We start from the raw sequence: 22,200 nt of genomic DNA, 5'->3' as shown, positions 1-22,200 counted from the left end.
CAGTGCAGTTTTCTAATCCTTTTAAATACAATCAGCTTATCTTGATTGTGACACTAATGTTAAATGTAACTGCAGCCATTACCAAGTAGTTTCCATAAGTGGTTTTATTACTGGTTAGATTTTACAAATTCTGGTATTCGAACAGACTTCGACCTTAAAATTCTAAAACAACAAAGCAACCAATGAAAGGCTTAGGACTATTCAAAGTAACAAACTCTTAACATTTTTGCCCTGGTCATAAATATACAGAGAGAAAAAGAGAGAAGTGGACATGGAATCCAAAGAATGTAGATAAAACAGTATATAAGGCACATGGCAGTCTTTGAAAATACAGAAGCTTTAGCCAACTTAAATTAATTGCTGTTTCCCTTGCTCAGTCCACAAAACTGTACAGTTACACAAATGTTGTGTTGCAATAGATCTTCCAAGTTATTCTTCAGTCCATACTCCGTAATACCAGAACACTACATTTCCTTCTGTTTTTTAGGAGAGATCCTAATTGTGGTTAGTCAGTTGCTCAAAGCCTCTATTAAAATACACTTGGAATTTCAGCTAAGAATAATTTCTTTTTTAAAGAAATTATTAAGAAAGAGTCATCAGAAAAGATTTGTAAGAGTTGTCTGTGAAGGACTTCGAGATTCATGAACCTCAAGACTTCCGGGCACTGATGTCAAGACAGATGTCACAGTAGGCATAGTAGGATTAGTCAAGTCCGTTAAAGTAGTGGGAGTGCTGGAAGGACTCATGGAGGCATTGGATATTTCTGAGGCAGGACCTGATGGGGTCCCTGCTTGGAGTGTTGAGTCTGAAGTCTTATCCACCCCTGTGTTTTCTTGACGTAAGAGGTTCCGTCTGAATTTGGCTCGAGCATTTTGAAACCAAACCTGAAATAGTTTAATATAACAGGGTAGCATTTAAAGAGCTGCAGTGTTTAAAAAAGCAAAAGCATACTCACAAATTCACCAACACTTGTATTGGGGAAGATGTTTTTACTGATAACATGTTAGAAAAGTAGCCCCAGCCACGAGAAGTGTCCTGCGCATGCCTGTAGAGCATTCCTCTTTCCCTTTCCTGCAATCCTGGACAAACAGCCTGCCTGGGACAGGAGTGGACTAAGGATGGAGGAGGGCAGTCTTTCTGTGCAGGCTATGCGTAAAGATGCTTGAAATTCGGCAGCCTGCACGAGTCCTCGATTGCCCTCAATCCCAGGGGTATTTGTCTGGATGAGGCAGACATCAAGCATCTGATGAATATAAAATAAGGAGTTTCGACACCCTCGTATCTCAAGTCCATCTCCCATTGTAAGCAGCAGGTGACACAGACCACAGCACCCTGCTTTTCTGTGGGCCCTGGAGCTCTCCCAGCAACCTTCTCTCGTCTCAGTGCCTGCAATGCTCTCACTTTTCTACAAGGACTGTCCCTCCTTCTTACTCTTCTCTTACTCTTCTTTCTCAAATGCTTCAGCTCCTTTCTCCTATGCCAATCTCCTTTTCAAATGTTTTCAGTACTGGAATGATGTTGGGAAAAGAGGCTTGAATGGTATTAAAGACCCACACTGCATTAAAAACTGTCATTTCAGTAGAAATTATATCCACATAGAGAAATGTTTCCAATATTGCTACTTCTTGCATTATTTGATTATTATCTCTGAGTGAAGGACAAAAGCTATGACTTCATCTTTCTCAGTTACATTTCAGTGTTTAGGTCCAAGTCAATAATGCTTTCCACTGTCTGCAGGATTTGTTTAAAGATAAAATATTTTTCTGACCTATTTAAAAATAGATAAAATAAAATCTGTTCATGAAACTTGCAGGAAACCTAGGTACAGCATATTACTTTGACTAAATTTGAAAATGTTGTTAAATAACCTGTGTTCAATGTGATATATATGTTGATACCAGGTAATTTTACTGCTACAAACTAGCTGAAATTTCACTGTGCTTATTTATCAGAAGGCCTCTGCCATTGTTACATGCTTTACAATGGACTCAGTCTTGATCCTACTGTCCTCACGTTGACCTGCTACAAGGAACAGGACTGAGTCTTTCCATCCCGGATGCAATGAGCCTCATCACCTCTGTATCTGTCGGAAGAAGCAACCGAGCGAGTGAAAGGATCTGCATGACCGTACAGTATCTCCACCAGATTTCTCCTCTGTGGCCTGTACAAGGAAGCTGAGTGCGTGGAGCTCAGGAGGCCGCACCAACCTGCACAGAAGTTCTGACCTCTAACTCTGAAGCAGCACGGCCCCTGCCGCAGGATCCGCGTGAAGCCAGGCGCTAGCAGAGGAGCGCTAGGTAATACAAGCAGGCTGTAAGGTTCTCCGTGCACTCGCAGCCTGCAGCCGCACATAGAACTGATGAACATGTCTCAGCTGGTTTTCCTCTGACTGGTTTTCTTCTCATCTACGGATGCTCCGGCCCCAAATTCCCCTTATTGAGCACTTTTACTTTTTCTCTGGAAAGCTTTCTCCCTCAACCAAGGGTCTTTAAGGTGCACACCCTCTCTCTCACTCTCTCTCCAGGGAATGCCCCAAGGAAATAATCCTCAGGCACAAATTCTAGCAGTGGCCATAGGAGCTGCATTCATGGGCCATGCATAAATCACATCCCTACAGGCCCTTGTTTCTGAAAGCTCAGTATTTTAAAACAGTTTATGTTGGCATTCCCTTTGTTAAAGCTCTTAGTTTAAAGGCTATTTATCAGTTTTATATACAAGAAAACAAAAATCTCTTCCTCAACTAGCATGGGTGAAAATATACTCATGATTTTATAACATAGTCCATTATGGTGGTAAACCTGTTAAAGGCCAGTGATGGGTAAAATGAGGCAAAACCAAACGCGATATTTTTGCCGCCACATTCACAACCAGCGTCCTCTCCTATGGCTGCTCACTCAGTGCCACGCGAGAAGGGAGGCGCAGAGTGTCTGCGTGGGGGCCTGAGCAAGGCGAGGAGCCTCGTGTGCAGGGGATGCAAGTGAAGCAAATCAGTTCTGGTCATTCAAGCCGCAAAGTCTCAAGTGCCAGCTAGTTAGGAATGGTAAAAACCAGCAATCTGAACGTTTTGGGGGATTTTTTACCTTTGAGTAAGAGATAATTTATATTTGTCCCAAAAGGAATTGGGTTTTGATTTTTTTAATATACCTCCTAGCAGCTGTAACAAGGATAATACATGTGAAGGTGAAATGGAAGTTTAGAGACTGTCACTGTTGATACGTATGTGTACCATAGTTAGGTAATAATTAGAACAGACAAAAGCACTAGTCCAGTTGCATATACACATACTTCTGTGTAATTTCACACTTATGTTCGTTAAAAATATACATCTTTATATAAGCAGTAGTCCCAAATATGAGTAACATTTCCATTCCTATTCACAAAACTATTTTCTCATTTAAAGTGTGTAAAACTGTAGAAGGCACCATAACTATTTTGTTTATTTACGTTGTTCCTAAACATCCAACTGCTCCTTAACTTTAACAGGGTGAGAGACTCTATGGTATTTTTGCTCTTTCTGATTTGAAACATGTAGCATGTAAAGAAAAGTGAGCAAGATCATTGGTGTTTATGTATTGCCCTTTATCTTCCATTAAATATGAAGACCTGTGCTCAGATGCCCTTACCAAAGACCAGTCATGCTGCTTTCAGGAGCTGCACATGTAACGTGGGTCATTCTCTCTTTAATAGCGGTAGCTCATGTTAGACATAGAAAATATTACATAATCTTGTAAGTAGTATTCAAAAAGAGATTATATGACTACTTGTGCTTCCTTCCTCACTGAGATAGTGTCAAGGTTAATCAGCTAATGGTTATAAAGCTCTTTAAAACTGTCCAATAATAAATATTCATATTACTGAAAAGATATCTAAATATTTGTTAACTGAAATTCTGAAAATACCTTGTCCTATGATAGAAAGGGATAACATAATTATCGCAATAGTGATATTCTGGTATGCACTTAAGTGAAGTTCACAGTCATGAAAGAATTACAACTATTGTTTTCTGAGTTGTAGGCATGTAGGCCTGCTTCCCTCCTGCCCCGTGTCGTTACTCATGGCTGTGCAAAGAGCGTGCAAGCGCTGGCAAGGCAGGGCTGCCCATGCATAATGGCAGTAGAGCTGTCTGCTCACATTGGCAAGTCAGGCCCTGCACCTGTAACGGTATTACAGTAAAGAAACCACCCAAACATACATAACTGAAAGAATTGTTCCAGAAGGACCTATCTCACATCAATTACACAATCAGGAATCTGGTCTTCAGTACTGAGGAATAAACAAAATCATTGGGAAGTATTTAGTGTTTTTCTGTCCAACTGTATCATTATAAGGCTGAGCTATTTTGAATTGAAGGGGAAAATATGGACCAAAACTCCCACTGAAAAATAAAAGCAGCTGCGAGCCCCACCACTGATATTACCACATTCTGGTTAGCGGGGCTGGATGCCTGTCGCTGGGCAGCTCAGCAGCTAGGTAGAGGAATATTTACTGCAGTTAAAATATTGTACTATCTCTTCAGTGATCTGTGCCACTAACTTTGCCTCCATCAAGTAAAATAGGAATAAACATCTCCATATGATAGGGAAGTATTGAGAATAAATACGCTAAGTATTGTGAAGGATTTGGATACTGCAGTGAATGAGATCTCCTAATCACCTCAGATAACTTCCTTTTCTTGTCTGTAACACCTCCATTGTTGCAACTGTTATATATTGGTTGTATGAATAGCTTGTGCTAGGAACAAATTCTTAAACACAATTTTGCTCATTCACACAGCTACCCAGAGACGTTACTGAATTTTACTACCTAGTAAGCGAAGAAACAAAAATATAAAGGATGTTGCACCACAAAGCAAACTACGTTCCCTCATTGCACACACATTCTGTTTACTCTATCGTAATTAGTAAACACACAGTTAAAGGGGAACTCTGGGGTATTTTATGACTGGAGGCTCGGTAAAGTGTCAGCAGTATGCTAGCCTAAAGCAAATCTTCACCGAAAGGTAGCGCGGGGTACCCACGCATGACTGTGAAAATTTTCATGCTTGTTGGCAAATGGAAACTGAATTAGCAAGGTCCAAATGCATGCAGTGGTCTTTGTAGGGTTTTCAGAGCGACTTCACTGGGGAGTGATTCAAGAAAGAACAAGCAGCGTACAAGACACCCACTGAACAATAATGCTTTATGTTCCTAAACTGCTTTTGCCATGGGTAATCATATGCCAGACTGCTGGGGAGAGCAGAGGTACATACCTATAGCTAGCAAACCATATCTTCTTTGGGCTCTCTACTTCCACCTTCCCTTTCTAAACTCACAAACAGAAAGATCAATTCCCAAAAGAGGAACATTTATGCCAGTTAGTTAGCTCACAATTAGCTGGTCACTTTAATTATGAATGATAGCTTACAATAATGGGCTTGTGCTCCCCAGCTGCAGTACAAAAGGTATATTAAATTGCAAATATAAAGTTAAATTGCAATGAAAAGAAATAAAAATAGGGGTTAAAAATATGAATAGGCTTACTGTGATTCCAATGTGGCTACTTAGGGAAAATAGTCTGCATTACAAAGCCACTGAAGGAAGTGTAATTTATGAAGCATTTCCATGCCATCCCACTTCTGGACATGTGTGGCTGATGACTAATTGTATATAAAGCAAAGACAGAAGTCAGGTCTTCCAAATCCACTATCATAGACCATTAAGAATACAGTCAAAGTCGCTGTACAAAGTATCCTCATTATGTTCTGTGGGACTGTCTATATAGTGAGGGCATTTTAGCTGTTTCCTAAACCACTAGAAACTCTGCTTCGTGTGTTTAGGAAGTACACTGGTTTCACAACAAGAGGATCTGTTTCGCCTGATCTGCTGTCTTGCATTTTCTATTAAAATATATCCTATTAATGGTATACAAAGAGCCACAATCCTTCACCAGCTGAACTGAGATCTGAACATACAGAAAATACAACACCTTACGAATATGCCTAATAACAACTTAGGAAGATTGCTTACTACTGGTTAAGTGTGCACGTACGCCTGGGAGGCCATGCGCCTTCGGTACATAAGACAGACTAATACTAATGATGCTCGTTTAGATCAATAGTGTCAGGGAATTACTTCGTGTTCAATAAATGACACAGATGGAATGCCAACCTTTCTGGCTCAAAAGAATTAACAAGTGACACTATCTCAGTAACCAACATCATGGAGAGTTTTCCCCAGCAAAGAGCAACCCTGAAACTCAGATAGGTGAACTTCAGTGTTTGAAAAATTGCCTCTCACAGGTTAGAGATAAACCAGTTGGGCACAAAGGTTCTAAAATGAAAAAAAAGATATTGTTTTTTCATGGCCCAAATTAATTTTCAAACAAAAAGTCCAAGAGTATGGAGTAGAGTGCTCATAACAGACAGGAAAACTCAAGTGGCAGTAGACTAAGTATCACTCCGGGCCATTTTCTTGAATTGCCTCCAACAGCGTCATCCTCTGGGTGCAATCCCCACCACCAACTATTACCTTCCACCACTCTTCAGCTAAAGGAGCCCAGACATAAAGGAGTATTTAACTGTGAAAGTAAAAGAAGTGAAACACAAATTACCAGAGTGATAAAAAAAGTTTAGTCAAATTCTAAGGGTCTTCCACAAAAAAAGAGGAACCACTAAGCACCTTAAAACTGCAAGATGTGAGATGTTTAAGATGGAAAGAGAAGCAATGAAGAAACTGAAAGAGGACCTAAAGTGCAATGGAGACGTGGACTCAAATTTTGGAGACAGGGAAATACATTCTGAAAAGGAAGGAAGAAACAGAGACAATAACTTGGAAAAAAGATGGAAGGAAAGACCCGTTAGGTGAAAAGAGAAGAGAGAGATGGAAGTCAAAGTTGGTGTGGAGTGAGGAGAGAGGACAGAAGGATGATCAAGAAAAAGAGACTTCCTAGACACTTATCTCATTTATTAATGCACTACGTGAAATTTCTCAGATAATTCAGGTGTGAGTACACTGTAATGGACAGAAGAAATATTACTGAAGTGTCTAAACTCTGAGGATAAAATAAAGACGCGTCAAAATAAGGATAGACAAATGCAGTAAATTATTTTGCCCACGTGCATGGATAAAGGAGAGCTGCTCTGAGAGACACTACACCAAGTGTTAGGATGTGCACTAGTTATATCGGAGGAATCTGTTCCACCACCACAAATCAGCCTCATAAAAACAAAAAAAATCCAGCTATGGAGGACGTAGCCAAGAATTAATTACATACGTTTTTTCATTAGTAGTTTTTACTGGGAAGCCTACAAAACCTTGATTCCTTCTTCTGTTAGGTATTAACACTGTAAGGTCCAGAATCCCTCCAGTGAATTCAGTTTTTCTCAATATTTTTTGTCTGTTGCCCTCCGCTTGCCTATGAATTTGCGAGAGCTGTCCACGATGCTTTCCCAGGAGTCTGCCTCTGAGCCCTACCTCTCTATGAAGCTCACAAACCATTTTGCTGCAATTAAGACCCATTTAAAAATTTCAGCAATAGATCCTGGAATGCCATGGCTCCTATATGCCCAAATTTATCTCTAGGTATAGTTATTTGGATAAGTGCCCATTGAAACTGACTTCTTGAATCAGAACTATAAAATAAATTGGAGCTGAATCAACTAATACTCTCACCTTTGCTTCCCATAATAGTTTAAACAGAGCGTATATCCGTGAAGCAAGAAAAATCCAGCTTTCAGAGAAAAAGTACATTTAAAATGCAGTTTTCTTTAATTCTAAGTTACTAAACTATGAATAAAAAATTAATCTTTGGAAAATTTATGTCCACTTAAATTATGAAAGAAAAGATATCCTCCTTGTCCTGATGAAATAAATCCAAACTGCTGATTAATTTCTTATGAAGGTAAACATTCACAGTAATTTCTAAATTAAGAGCTCTCTATTTACAGTGAACACACTAACTAAAATAATTCACTCTTTCCTACAGCAGATTGGAAGCTAAAACACGCACCAGAATTAACTGACTACAGGAAAACAAGCAGGGCCCCAAACCTTCACAACTGTCATTAAAAATTAGAACCCAAGTGATCTGCTTTCGGGAAACTGAAAAGAAAGAACTTTTCTCATGCGTTCTAGGATTTAACTGAAGTCTCACAGAAGGTATGAAGGACTAAGAAAAGCTTGAAAATCAGCAAAATCCATGGCATTTTAATTATAAAATTGGTATTTCTTTTACTTTTCAAGACAAAAGACCGCTCTTCTTACCTGAAGAACTCTTTTGGTCAGGCCGGTTTTCTGAGCTAGCTGTTTCAAGTCCTTGGCATCAGGATTGTGGTTAATAGCAAAGTATGACTTCATTGTCCGCAACTGGTGGTGTTTGAATGATGTCCTCATGCGCTTTGTTTTTTGATTGCTGGGGTATTGCTGGTCTCTATCCAGGTGGTCACCATCGTTTTCATTGCAACTTAAAGCTTAAGGCAACAAGAGGAAAAGGCGTGTAAATCTATTGCTCTGTGACCAACATTGTTTGCAGTTCATCTGAGTGCAGCAATTAAAATAACATACCATGGCATGTATTGTACTGGTACAAATCCTACTTGCCTTCCCCTCCATTTCTGCATCTTCTATTTTTCCCTCACAATAACCAGCCTGCAAGGACCCTCACCTGCCTCTTTATGGCTTTTAAAATGTCAGGTCTGTTTCCTTTTTTCTTCCCTCCATCTCCACACAGCCTTTCCTCCACTTTCTGCTTGTAGGACAGTAGCTGTCCTCAACTCTGTAAAGTGTTTTAATGTACTTTGTATCACTATAAATTGCATTGTAACGTACAAAGAAAGCTGTACAATACAGTCCACTTAAATCTCGATGGAACAGACCAGTTAAAATTATAATTATTTCCTCCATCAAACTAAACCCTGTAGAGTACAAGAGAGACCATTAAATGAAACACTGTAAAAGAAATAAAGTTTGTGGGTACCAGACAGCAAATTATGACTATAATTGGACAAGCTAAAGAAATAAAGCTGTTAATACAATGTATCACTAGCATGCCAAATGAAAAAAATATTTTAAATAATGTATATGTTTATATTTCCTTTTTAAAGAAAGTATTTGCGAACACTAGTTTGAATGATCAATTCTGTTATCTCCTTCTGAAATCACTGAATGACGCTGATTGATACATTTGCATAAATCAACTCTAAAGCCTGTAAAGGAAGTCTATGAGCAAGGAACATTATAATAATTATCAAGTAGTATTAAATGTTGAATGCCAAGCAAAATAATCGCATAGACCAAAATGAGTTTTTCATTTATTTGTGCATACAGTGAACCATAGAAAAACTCTTAAAAAACCATTAAGGACCAAGCTTAAATCCACTAAATAAATCAGGGCTATAACTGAAAATTAGCTCTGACAAACTGTCATTATTTTGCTTTTTCTGTTCCAGTATCTACAACTCCCTTTTAATGTCCTAGAAGTTTTATATTAAAAGTAATGAAAAATCACTACTTTCTCTGTTCTATGTTGCATGCAAAAAATGAGAAAAAAAAATTTGTATTTTAAAATCTGAATTATTGGGGAATTTCTCAAACACATAAACAGATTTGTTTTCAGTTGTCCATTATTGCTGGTTTGTTACAGCTGAGTACATCTCATAGACACGTCTTTATAGTCTCACTCTAAATCCATGCTAGCCATCAGAGGTTTTCAGCCCTATTGAAAACATACAATTCTCAAAGGCATGCATTAAAAGCAACTTTTAAAAAATAAACATCAAATGCACGTACTCATAAGTACAGATTCTATAAACAGCAGGTTTGCAGCATGTACAGTAGCTGCTTTGCAAACTTCCGCTTTTCAAAACCTTCTAAAAAAACATGGCACAATATAGAGCAAAGCCTCCAAAAATTCAGCTTTAAGACCAAAACCATGTTTGTTTAATAGATACGTGGAAAGTGTCCGAAGCCTCAAACTTTTCTGTGTGTTTCTGTACTCCTATAATTCAAAAATCAGCTTAAAAAATTTTTACTGTATATATAAATGTGTGTATGTGTGCGTGTGTGCGTGCGTGTGCGTCCATTTGTATAAATCCTTCCAGACCTAAGCATCTTGTGCCAAATTCTAGCAATAAGAAGCATTTCTGCTTGTTTTCCTGCGGCGTGGAAAGACTGGAAGCACCTGAATTTAAAAGGTGTAAGATGCTTAAAAGGAGACAGTAAAATTGCAGTATTAATGGAGCTGGGTGGAATGTAGCAAAATCTTTTCTGGTTTAAGAACTGAGATCTTGTTGCCAAACTGGGGTCATCCCATGTGCTCCAGCCTCCTTCACAGCTACAATTCCTGATGTAAAGAATACTGGGATGAATAACTGAAACTATATTGCTCAAAGCAAATTCTATTATGGAAATGTAAAACCAAGCAGTGCTTGCTTTTAAAATGTACTCGCAGAATTGTAGATATTAGTAATGGAAAAGACCTCTGTGTGTTATCTTAAATGCTTTCAAACCCTCCCAGAAATAACAAGGCAGAGACTTAGGAGGAAATGCATTAAAGTATCTGTCTGAAGGACTGAGGTCTGTTCATGTTAATATGCAACAAAACAAACCCCAGGGCTGCAAGTAGTTGGATTTTAACCTGTTCCACAGAGAGAGAGATACATTCAGGATCCAAGGAAATCAAAGTGATTCTAAACCCTCCCAGAATGGAAGGAGGGTATCAGCTTTTCATCAAGCCCTGATAGGACAATGAACAAGTTACTCTTTGAATTTCTCATAATTTTACCTCCTCAACTACTAAATAAAAATAATACTAAAATGACAGTAAATATGTACCATTTGAGACTGGCAAAATATTGTCTTTTTCTATGAAGAAAGTTATAGAACAGAAAGTGCACGAGGGTGTCTGCTGTTCGTTGTCTTGCACAAGTGGTTTGGGCTCCCCCAGGCATCACCTGGTATGACATAAATATTCCTAGTTAGTGACAATTCCCCTCTTGTATTTGGTTGTGGCGCCCAGCACCATCTTCTATTAGGTCTATTAGGTCTAATATTATATGCACAGGATCTGAAACGTCTCTGGGCGTTGCAGGCACAGAATGGGCCAAGGCTGTAAGCGTGGGGAGATTTTAAGACCTAGGAGTTTCTGCGAAAGGCATCATGGTGTAAGACTAACACTGTACACGCTCCTCACGCAACCCTCTGCTTTTCAGGCACTTCCTCCCTGTTCCTCTGTGGTGTCCCTGTGTATCTCCCGAAGGAATTGTTGAACTATCCATACGTAAGATTTCCCTTCAGTTGCACTATCTAGGGCTCCTGCTGGGAGTTCAGAAACACAACTGGTAAAATTCCAGTCAAATAGAGGAGTCTTAAATTAACGAATGTTTCATTCCTATTTTGTGATAAAACAAATTCTGAAGTGGTGCCAAGTCTCTTTTTTGACCCTAGAACATTTCCAAGGCTCTTGTGCCTTCCCCGTAGCACCCACATCCAGGCCATCGCCCTCCTGTCCTTCGGCCGGTCCCAGCAGCTCTTACCGCCTCCTCCATTAGCACCGCGGCACGAATGTCCACTTGGCCACAAGATGGTGATGTCCACAGAGAGCATCACTAGGAACTAAGATTAAAACATCATATTTTGATATTGGTGACCAAAATATCCTTTGCAGAATGAGGCATAACACCGTCTCTAAAAACAGCGACACGAATGTAAAGCTGGATGGGCTGTTACCTTTGTAACAAACACTATTTGAAGAAGAAAACTTGGGAGCACTATTTCACACCCAGATCCCCCCACATGTCAGAACTCAGGGCAAAGCATGTGTTAGTAGTTAGTAGGTCGCTAAGTACAGGGCACATGAAGAAGATGGGAAAGAGGAATTTCCTTTGGGGGAACTTTTGTTCTCAGTAGCTTGTGTTTGACATGTTAAATTACCCAAAAAGAAAGCAAACTAATCCTGATTCTGAAAGAATGATGAAACAAGAGACACATTTGGTGCATGCATCAGCTCTCCGTATTCAGTGGCTCAGGAACATACACCCCTTTCCTTCTGTAATAAGAGTCAAGGGGGTGTTTTAACCTTCTGCTGCCTGGAGAGGGAACTTGTGATTAACTAGACGAGGCAGGGGTGCAGCCTGATTTGTTGTTTGGCAGGAGTGTGTAAAGGACTTTGTGGTACCCACATCCTTGAAAGGGACAAAATTGAGACAGAGCCCTCGGAATGGTACTTGGGAGAGGAACAGAGATAGTCTTTCTCCCTGGTGGCAGGAGAAGACACTTGGAGAAGGCAGACGCCTGAACTCCTCACCACAACTGGAATTAAAGGGGGTGAAGCAGTGGCACATGGAGCAGACAAGATGCCCCTCGCTGCTTCTGAGGCGCCTGGCAGCGCCGAGAGGAGGGTGCCCCCGCCAAGCCCTCGGAGCGACAGACACAGAAAGCGCTGCCTCAACCTGCAAATTTCAAGAGGTGTTTCTAGGGAGATAAAGCCTGTCTTAAGCAGCGACTCTCTTCCAGGCTGAGCATCACAAGGCCACGAGAGAGGAGAGCTGGGATTAGAAACCCTCTTTCCTCCGGCCTTCCTCAGTGCCTGGGACAAAAGGGCTGCGTGTCCCCGCTGCCTCTCGGCCCCCCCGCCCCGCGGCCGCGGTGCCTCTGGGGGGAGAGAGCGGCCCGGGCCGGGGCCGCGGCGGGCGGGAGAACAAAGGGTCCGGAGCGGGGCCGCGCCGGGCACCGGCCTGGGCGGGAGGAGCCAGCCGCCGAGGGTTTTTCCCCTCAATTAAGCCAACTGAATGGCGCTGAATAGCCGGTGCGAGTGCGCGGTAATTCCCTGAGCGCCGCGATTAACCCGGGCAGCCCCGGCCGCGCCGGGCTCCGCGCTGCCCGCCGGGCCGGGGGAAGGAAGGGGCTGGCAGCGGGCTCGGCTCCGCTCGCCTCCGCGGGGGGCTCGTCCCGCTGTGCCCTTCCCGAGGGACCCCCCGGCCCTGGGCATGGCCGCCTCCCGCGGGGGGGGGGTGGGGGGGAGCAGCGCTGGCCCCCTGCCCCGACCTCAGCCCCCCGGGGGGGGGGTTAGATGCACCGCGCCAGCGGGAGCCCCAAAGGTGACCACGGCGGAGGGGGGAGCGAGGGGGGAAAGGGGTAAACTCTGATTTTTCTTAGGAAATCGCTGCAAGACATCCGTTTTTAAGCTGCGACTCCTGTTTGGTCGCTCTGCAACTGTAGTCACAGGAAAGCTTACTCCGAGCTTTTAGTCCCAGGGGAAACGAGGAGAAAAAGAGAAATTCACTCTTCAAAACTTTCCAGGCTTTTTCCCATTTTTTCTCGGGGGGTGGGGGGGGGCGGGGGGAGGAAGCTTTTGACGAAGCTCGATCCGAGGGTCAGCTCCAAAGGGCCCCGGCGCTTCCCCGAGCCGTGTCGGCGCCTCCCGCCCCCCGGGGAAAAGCCGCCCCCATGCCCGGTCCCCAGCGCCGAGGAGGTGGGTCTAGCCTGGATAGTCACCTTCTGCCTGAAACACCGGGTATCCTCCTGCTAGTAAGGGAAGGGAATATTTCTGAATATCTTCGCTGTTTGCACAGATTATTTTAGCACAGAGTATTTTAGCATCTCGTCGTGGCCCAAGTTTGCGCAATACATCTGTCATTTTCGAGGATATTTTAGTGTCTTCGTATTAAAGACAAGACTAGATACAAACGAATAAAATATAGCAGGCTGTGGGAGGTTTGGGGTCTAATTCACAAAGGGAGTATTCAGAATTCTTTACAGGTGCTCCTGTGTTCAACAAGCTTTCAGCCATTGATTTACTGACCTAAAAAACCCCCATCAAACTCCATTCCAACAAGTGAAAGAAGAAATTATGATCACAGGAACACACTTTAAAAAAATAATAAAAGAAAGAAGAAAGAAAGAAAAAGAAATCTTTTTGAAGTTTCAGCATCCTTCTAAGCTATTTTCCACTTGTCAGGCTCTATCCACATCTAAAACCCATCATCCCCGTGCAAATGGAGTCTCGTTTAAGTAGAGAAAAAAAAAAAAGTCAGTCTAATTCGTGTTGCAGATGGATATTTGCTGCAATTTACAAAATAATTCCAATCTCAACTCTGCCTAAGTTTACGGGTCCCCCTTCTCCCACCACCTCTGGGTGTAGATTTATTTACACACAGTATTCTACACAAATTACCAGCAACAGATCCCCTCAGAGGACAATATTGTGCATTTCTCGTGCATTTCTGAGAAGGAAATGACAAGTTCCATTAAAAATAAAAAGAGAAACTAACACACTTTTAAACGGTTTCCCTTTCAAAGGCACAAAATCGAAGGCTTTGCAATAATTTACTAGTTTGTGAAATTTTACATCAACGGGCAACCTGGTCTGATTTCCAAGATCAATGGCACTTATTATCGTATAAATTAGTCGATTATTGGTTTAGTAAATAGTTAAGTAGATAAATAGTTTAAGCAAAGAAGCCAAAGATTCCTCAAGGAAGATCTCTTAAGCTTCAGTTGCAGGCGCTGAACAAAAACTAAAAGATCAAAAAATCGGAGGGCAATTATTTTGAAAACGAATTTTGAAAATTACAGTTAAAGACGGTTTATTTAGGAAGTCAGGGAGCAGTCAGACTTTCTCAGGCTGTGCTCCCATCCAGGACAGATGCCGCTGGTTCGGTTTACAGGTCCTTTGAATCTGAACATCTGCCCTGCACAGGGAGACAGCGGAAGGACAATTAAAATCTAATCCTGCCGAAAAGGAGACGTTTTAAAACGGGCAAGATGCATATTTTATGTATGCTTTAAAGCTCAGCTGTTACTCGCGAGAACACTACATACACCTTTCATCAACCTTCACCACTGGGACTACTACTGATTTTTGCACTATTTCCAAATTATTCAGCAATTAGTTAAACCAATAATAGCTGGCAATTTTGTTCCCGAGGTGCGTTTGCCAGTTGGAGCTGCGCCTTTTCCCCCTGCCATTTTCAACGCAAACCACTCAGCTTCGTCACTGTTGTTAGTCCGTCTTTAGGCGCAAAACACCCGCAGCCGCATCCTCCCGGCGCGGCCGCCTGCCCCGCACCCGAAGCCCCCGGGGCTGGCAGATCACCGGTCCAGCCTGAGCCCCCCCCAACCGCTGCTGCGCCCCACCCCCCCCCCGGTGTCCCCCCGTTGCCCCCCGGGGCACGGCGCAGCCCGGCGCTGCGGGGCCGGGGCAGTCGGGACGCGCAGAGGTGCGGCTCGAAAAAAACCGCAGCAAACTTGGCCTTTACCTAACGCCCTCTCCGGGGGAAATAAATAAATAAATAAATAAATAAAAGTTAAAGGCAAATCTACGCCCTGTGGGACATGTCTGAGCTTCGAAGATTAAAAAAGAAAAGATGCTCGAAACAGCGGAGAAGTGCAGACAACGCTGCAGCAGCGCAAGGAAAGAGGCGAACGAGTTTTGTCCCCAGGGTCTAACGGGACGGCGGAGCGCGGGGCTCAGGGCCACTCGGGGCTGAAGCAAACCCCACCTCCGCCTTGAATTCTTCTAATCAAATCAAGATCTAAGAATTTCCCTTTGTCGAAGCACTTTTTCCTGTTGCATGCAGGGAGCAGGGCTGGAGGACCCAGGGATCGCAGCCGCTCTGGTGGGCAGTTACAGGGACGAAGAAGAACGAGGGGAAGGGGGGAAGAGGGGGGGCAGGAGGCTGCTCGAATTCCTTCGCCTGCAAAATTACAGTGCTGTGGCGGTGGGGAGGTTAAACGAGGAAACACATCAGAAAGTTTGCAGCTCCACGCAGCCCGAGAGACAGTCTGCAGGGACTGGAGGCTTGCGGCGGCTGCCAGGTTTGCTCCCTTTCCTCCCGTGCCGACCGCAGAGCAGAGGCCGGGGCTGCGACTCCGGCAGCGAAGGTTCAGGAAAGGGGGTGCTGCAAGTTTCCCCACCCTCCTCCGAGTCACATCTGAGGAACAAAACTCCGGCCGAACTTGTCAGGGTCTGAGAAGAGCCGAGCCCGCCTGCAGACACCTGCTGCCGTCAGCCCCTGCCCGGGCTCCGCCGCACCCCCAGTCCCGCACCCCCAGTCCCGCACCCCCGCTGCAGGTCCCTGGAAAACAGCCGCTTCCTTACTTCCCCCCCCTTCCAAAACTCTGAGGTGCAAGAGCTCAGGACAAGGGCAGAATAAATCGCCCATCAGCAGCCTTTGAGTGTAGCTACTAAAGAAAATTCACAGCTCTCTGAAGTGCTAACTTACAATCTCTGGTTTCCAGATTTTATTTCAGGCTACACTCCCCCTTCTCCCCCTCCTTAACCAGATGACCTTGCTTCAAAACATTTTATTTCCAGCTGAAGTGAAAAATGCTAACATATTAGCTTCTGTAATTGCAGTTTGACAGCACTTGATCTCAATAATTATGCTGCAGCTAAACTATTATTAACGGTTTAAGCTAAAATAAACGGAAATCCCCCTTTGGAAGTGAACAGAAACAAACCGTTTGAATAGCGCTGGGGGAAGGTGGGGGTCTCTTACCTGCGTTGTAGGCTGCCAGGTCTGCCCCAGGCCCTGGGCTCTTCCTTTTCCTGGGTCTCCCCTTCTGGACAGTCCCCACGCCGTTGTAATAAGGCAGTCCCAAAGTGTTGGCAGAGCCCGCTCCCAAGGCCGGGCCCTTCCCAGCGGCTACATCCGAGTGATTGAAATGCACCTGGTACTCCCCCTGGATGAGAGTCTCGAAATGGAGGCGGCAGTACACCAGATTGTCCTTCATGCCAAAGTGATCGCCGGTGGTCAGCATCTTGTTGCAAGTGGTGCAAGTGAAGCAGTTTAAGTGATATACCAAATCCCTGGCCCTCATGACCATCTCGGAGGCAGAAATCCCCAGGTGACATCTCGCGCATCTCTGCACCGAAAACCTCCTGCAAAACAGAACGGCCAGAGGAGACGGTGAGAGGCGCATCCCCCCCTCCCCACCCCTTCGTCGGGTCCGCCCGGAGGGCGGCAGAGGGAGAAGGGGGCTGCGGGGCCCGGGGCGGCCGCCTCAGCCGGGGCAGCGGCGCAAAGCCGGGACGTCGACGGGGCGGCTTCGTTCCCCGGGGGGGCTCCGTCCCGCTCCCCACCTCGCAGCGCGGCTCCCACCGGGGAAAACGCCCTGACACCCCCCCCCGCCTTCCTCCCCGCCCCGCCAGACTCCCCGGGCGCGGGCAGGAGGCAGCGCCGGCGGGCTGGGCCCGGGTTGACAGCGTGCCCGGGGCTGGGGCCCGTCCCCCCACCCCTGCCAGGGGACGCCAGCCCTCCCCCAGGGTCTGGGTGCCGCTCCGAGCCCTGTCCTGCCTGTTCCGGCCGGGAACCGCGCTCAGCTCCCCCTTGGCCGTGTCCTTCCCCATCTCACAGCCCGCTTGAAGCCCCCGGTACCCCGCAAGCAGGCTGGGGGCGAGCTGTGCCCGGGCCGCGCCCCCCTCCCGGGCCCACAGCCCCCCTCTGCAGCGGGGGGTGTGAGGAGCCCGCAGCCCGCCCCGCGGGGACTGGCATGCCCCACAGATCCCCTCCGCAGCCCCTTCGGGCCGGGGTTTGCTCAGCGTGGGGGGTGTCCCCCCCCTTCTCTCCCCGGGCTGGTGGCCGAGGGCAGGCTGTACCTGTAGTAATCTTCCTTGCAGTAAATGCTGCCGTCCTTGCTGAAGCAGGTGAGCTCGGACTCCAGGTTGAGTTTACATTCACAGCACTTCAGGCAGCGCATGTGCCACTGTTTATCCACAGCCAGGAGGTAATAACGGTCGGAGATTTTTCCCCCGCAGCCGGCGCACAGGGCAGCCCTGTCACTGCTGATGGAAGGCATGGTCTGCTGGGGGAAAACAATTACAGACCGTTAGCGAGAGGGAGAAACTCTTGTGCGCTGCTGGACTCCCCCCTCCCCCTGCCCGGCCGGGGCCGGGCTTCTCCTCTTCCTCGCAGGGGCCGGGCAGAGGGAGCGGAGCGGGGGCTCCCAGCCCGGCCGCCCCGACCTGCCCCCCGCGCCCGGGAACGGGGGTCCCCTGGGCCCCGCCGCATCCCCCCTTCCCGGGAGGAAGGCGAGACGAGAAGAAAAACACCCTGGGCTTTAGGGAAGGCGTCCGGATGAGACACAGGATTTATTTTTTTTTTAATGGATTTTCAAGTCTCAGGACTAGAAAACATGCTGTTCAATAAACAGGCGCAATAATCAGAGTAGGGCAAATCGCAGATTGTTAATTTTAAAATTTATTATTATGGATATACTGAGAGTGTCTGTATAGTTAATGCTCTGTGAGTGCGTGTATGTGGAGCGTGTCTGTGTGTGTATTTTCCTAGCTATAAAATTCCGAGTGAATTACGATCAAACCCCCCAGTAGTCACAGGGCTACAGACAGAGCGCTCGCTGCAAGCTGGTTCCAAACAACACGTATCCAAATCTGCTGTGACCCACAGCACCGAAGGGATCAGTAAATAAAGCTGCAGAGGAGACGAGCATTACTAAATCCGAGGTGCAGAATGTTTTATCAGGAAAACGAAATAGTGGGAAACGTGTAGGAAAGAAAGTGGGGAAAAAACAACAGAGCACTTTAGATTATGCTGGGATAAACTTGGAAGCAATAAAACTAAATGTAACCCCTATATAATTTAATAGTTTAGTGTCAAATCGCAATCCAATCGAATCCCTGCAAAAAACAAATCCATACCTATTCTGTCAACTTCTACCAAAAAAGAAAGAGAGGGAAAATATCGGAAACCGTTTAAGCACGCTTATTTATTTTAGCCGGCACCTTAAAGCAGGGCTGAGGAGCGGGGGCTCAGGGCGGAGCAGGGTTTGGGGCAGCCCCGGCAGTGCGCTGCTGTCCAAACGCCCCTCGCACAAAGCTCGCTGTAGATTTGTTCTTGGGCAAGACAACCCGAAACATTTTTTTTGCAGATGTGACAAACACGCAGTTTGTTTTGATTTGGGGCGGGGGGGGGGGGGAGGGGGGGGAAGTTGTTTGTTTACTTTTACCTCCTCTAGAGCCTTAAGTCCTGGCGCAAAGCAAAAAGAAAAGACAGCTAATGGGGAAGACTCGAAAGAAAACGAAGCTATTTTTCCAGCATATGCTGGAGTGATTACTTTCACCCAGTCCTTGCAGAGATCACAAAATCCCATCGCGTGAGCACTACTGTTCGCACTACACCGTTCCCGCTGCCAGAACCACAGCTGAATAAAATCATGGCACAGCACTGGTATGTTGGCCACACAAGCCCACCGATCGCTTATTTCTTTAAGGCATTTAACTGAACTCTGATTAGGCACCGGTTTATAACCAAAGTAGTTTCTTGTAGATCCACTTTAAATGAAATACAATTTTTCTGCTTTGCTTTTCCGGTAACGAAAATATTCTGAGATCCAGAAATGGTATTTAAGGATCCAGTATTCTATCCCACTATTTGTTACATACACATGTGTATGCATATGCATTATCTATCGATATATAAAGGTCTGGCATCGTATTTATTCCAGGAAAGATCATCTGATATTGTTTAATTGTACGGAGAAATATTAACTTTTCCAAAGAAACCCCAAACCGTTTAGATTAGAAATCACGTTCCACCCTTACAGTATAAAGGCTCTTTTTCAGCCGGTATTTCAGGATTAAATAGTCTCACTGTCACCTTTAAGTAAGTTTCTACAAAGCATTAAGAGAAATAACACATACTGATGAAGTTTTAAAAATCGAGAACAGATATCTTTCTTGCCTATGCCCGTATCAGTTTACAAGACAGCATTTAACCAAAATATGGGATCATTTCACTTCAGAATTATCATTTTTTTAACAAAAAAGTAGTATACATAAAACGTTGAATCAGTTAACACACTTCAGAAATCTCTTCCACTTTGTTAGCTTAACTCTGGTTAGAAGGATGCATCTTTTTATTATCTAAATGTATTAATATACAAGTACTATGCATCAGCAGACATAAAAGTGGTAAAGTGATCAAAATTTGCATCCATCCGTCTCCCTGAAACATTTCTAGTTTTGTTTGCCATGTTCGCAAACCCAGTGTTCATATATATTACAATTATTTTTAAAAATCATAATTTTAAGGTACCCAAGGTTTTTTGTTTATAAATGCTATAATGACTACCTTAGTGTAGACATCCTACCTGAAAAATAACACAGAATTGGATTCTTTGCTGTTCGTGTTTCCATTCTGCAGACAAAAAATTCGCTGTGCCAAAATGTTATCTGTATAAAAGCATACTTTGCCTCTTCCTAAAAACTTTGGAAGGCCGGACAGGCTGGGGGAAGGGAAGGCGTTCTTGGACGCTACCAAAAGGCTGGTCTATCTTTCTGTTTTCTCGCAAGAGCAGTACCGTTCATTTCACCCAAGTGTTACTATTACTATGCATATTATTAATAATTAACAGTTTCATGCCTTTCCCCACGGTTTTATTTAATCTTTTGGGGTGCCTTTACGCTTAATTTTCTTCTGATTTAGCATTTTGCATACGTTTCCCCCCGATCTGATATTTTAAGGGAAAAGCTGCATCTTTGAGGGGTTTATTATGCTTAGGGGGTTGAACGGCTCCCCCATTCCTTTGCTTCCTACCGTTTCGGTCTCTCCCCTGTCTATAGCCGAGCTGATGGCCGGTGCTTCGCTTTTGGTTCTCCGATCCATCTCGTCGATGACCCCGTGCATCTCCGAGCCGGACAGACTGTGGAAAAGCATCGCTGAGGAAGCGGAGGAGGAGGCCCCGAGTTGCTGCTGCTGCTGACAGTTGTCGGGGTCCCTGCAGGAGCCCAGAACTTGCATTAACCGGAGCCCTCCCCCATGCATCTAGCACGGCCGCCCCGTCTCTCCTTGGGCTCCGGGCTTTTCACCCCGGCAGAGATCTCCGGAGCGCAGCGCAGGCACTGATCCGAGGCTTCGGGGGGCCGGGGTGCAGAAAAGGCGGGCGAAGGGGCTGAGGGAGAGGGGATAACTGGTGGTGTAAGCTTCGGGGCTTGGATCTAGTCTGTTGCGCGGCCCCGGCACATCCCTCTAGGAGGCTTCTTCAGCGCGGGGCTCATTGCCCCAGGTGCAGTCCCAGGCTTTATGCTCTGGCCCAGCTGGCAGAAGGCTGGGCAGGTTTACGGTTGGGAGGGATTAATAAATAATAGAAGTATAAAAAATTAAACCATCTTCGGTGAGAAATAAATAAAAAAATAATAACAACGACAAGCCCTCTACATCGTACTGTGCGAAATTTAGAGGAGGAGAGCGAGGGAGAGGGAGGCTGGAGCCGGCGGAGCAGGCTGGTGCTGCAAGGAGGATGGGGCGGATGCCCACCGTACGCACTCACAGTCCCGAGGGCTGGCAGCGGCGGCAGCTCAGGGGCAAAGTTTGCTCCTTCCCCCGCTCCTCCCCCAGCCCGCTGGAGCTCATTGGGAAAAGAAAAAGCCAAGGGGAAGGAGGAAGAGTTGGATGGGCACCAGATGGGACGGGCACTCGGCGGCCCCCCTCTCTCCTTAAAGCGGCGCGGCCCGCGGGGCCCGGGGCGGCTGTTCGCAAGGCGGCCGCGCCGCGGTGGGGGGCGGTGGTAGGGGAGGGGGTGGGGGGCGCGCAGCGGCGGAGCCGGAGCCGCCGCCCGGCGCGGTGGGGCGCGGAGAAGCGCGGTGCGGTGCGGTGTCCGCCAGCGGCGCGTCTGCAGCCCGGGCGCCGCGCGAGGCTCCGCGCCTTTTCTACAGCCCCTCTGACATCATGTCCTGCCCCGCCGCCATTGGCTGCCGCCGCGCCCGGGCCCGCCGGCATGTGCTCGGGGCTGGGAGGCGCGGAGGGGCGCGGAGGGGCCGCGGCCCGCACCGCCCGCTCGCCCCCCGCCGCCGCCGCGCAGCCCGCCCAGCCCAGCCCCCGGTGCAGCCGGAGCGGAGCCGCCGCCTGGGCCCCGCCGCGGCGCGGAGGCTGCGGGGCCCCGGGAGCGGCCCCCGCTGCGGGGAGGTTCGCGTTTGCCGCCTGGTGACGGCCGGCGACGTGTCGCGCCTTGGAGCGGCCAAGGGGCTGTCGGGGACGGTGCCTCCGGCGCGGGAGAAGGAGGGGGTCAAAAGTTTGTTTACACTCCGAGATCATGAGCCCCTGAACATTTATTACTAAGGGAATGCGCCCAGCAGCGCTCGCTGCGAAAAATATTCCCCGTCAGAATATAAAAAACTTGTGTCATTCGAGTTCGTGAAGCCTTCCACTGACCGAGGCCTCTCCCTTCTCTTATTTCCAAGTTGGGTGTAAGAAAACCAGGCCAGGAA

General features: G+C 46.1%; 1 protein-coding gene across 3 annotated transcripts; it reads right to left on the bottom strand.

Annotated features, from left to right (window-relative positions):
- Positions 1-84: 84 nt before the first annotated feature.
- LHX2 (LIM homeobox 2) lies at positions 85-20,826 on the bottom strand. Of its 3 annotated transcripts, none has more exons than XM_074846199.1 (5): positions 20,531-20,826; positions 17,575-17,780; positions 16,475-16,857; positions 8,241-8,446; positions 85-884 (listed from the first exon to the last, which is right to left on the bottom strand). In XM_074846199.1, the coding sequence occupies exons 1-5, from the start codon at positions 20,756-20,758 to the stop codon at positions 597-599; spliced, it is 1,311 nt and encodes a 436-aa protein (XP_074702300.1). In that variant the 5' UTR covers positions 20,759-20,826; the 3' UTR covers positions 85-596. The 3 variants fall into 3 exon arrangements, with proteins under 3 accessions (XP_074702300.1, XP_074702301.1, XP_074702302.1); XM_074846200.1 differs by having other exon boundaries at positions 17,575-17,777; XM_074846201.1 differs by lacking the exon at positions 85-884 and adding an exon at positions 6,956-6,989.
- Positions 20,827-22,200: the final 1,374 nt, after the last annotated feature.

This window comes from Strix aluco, chromosome 20, assembly GCF_031877795.1.
Source record: "Strix aluco isolate bStrAlu1 chromosome 20, bStrAlu1.hap1, whole genome shotgun sequence".
Lineage (NCBI taxonomy): Eukaryota > Metazoa > Chordata > Aves > Strigiformes > Strigidae > Strix > Strix aluco.
The sequence above is the reverse complement of the archived record's forward strand: the minus strand, read 5'-3'. Positions and strand labels throughout refer to the sequence as shown.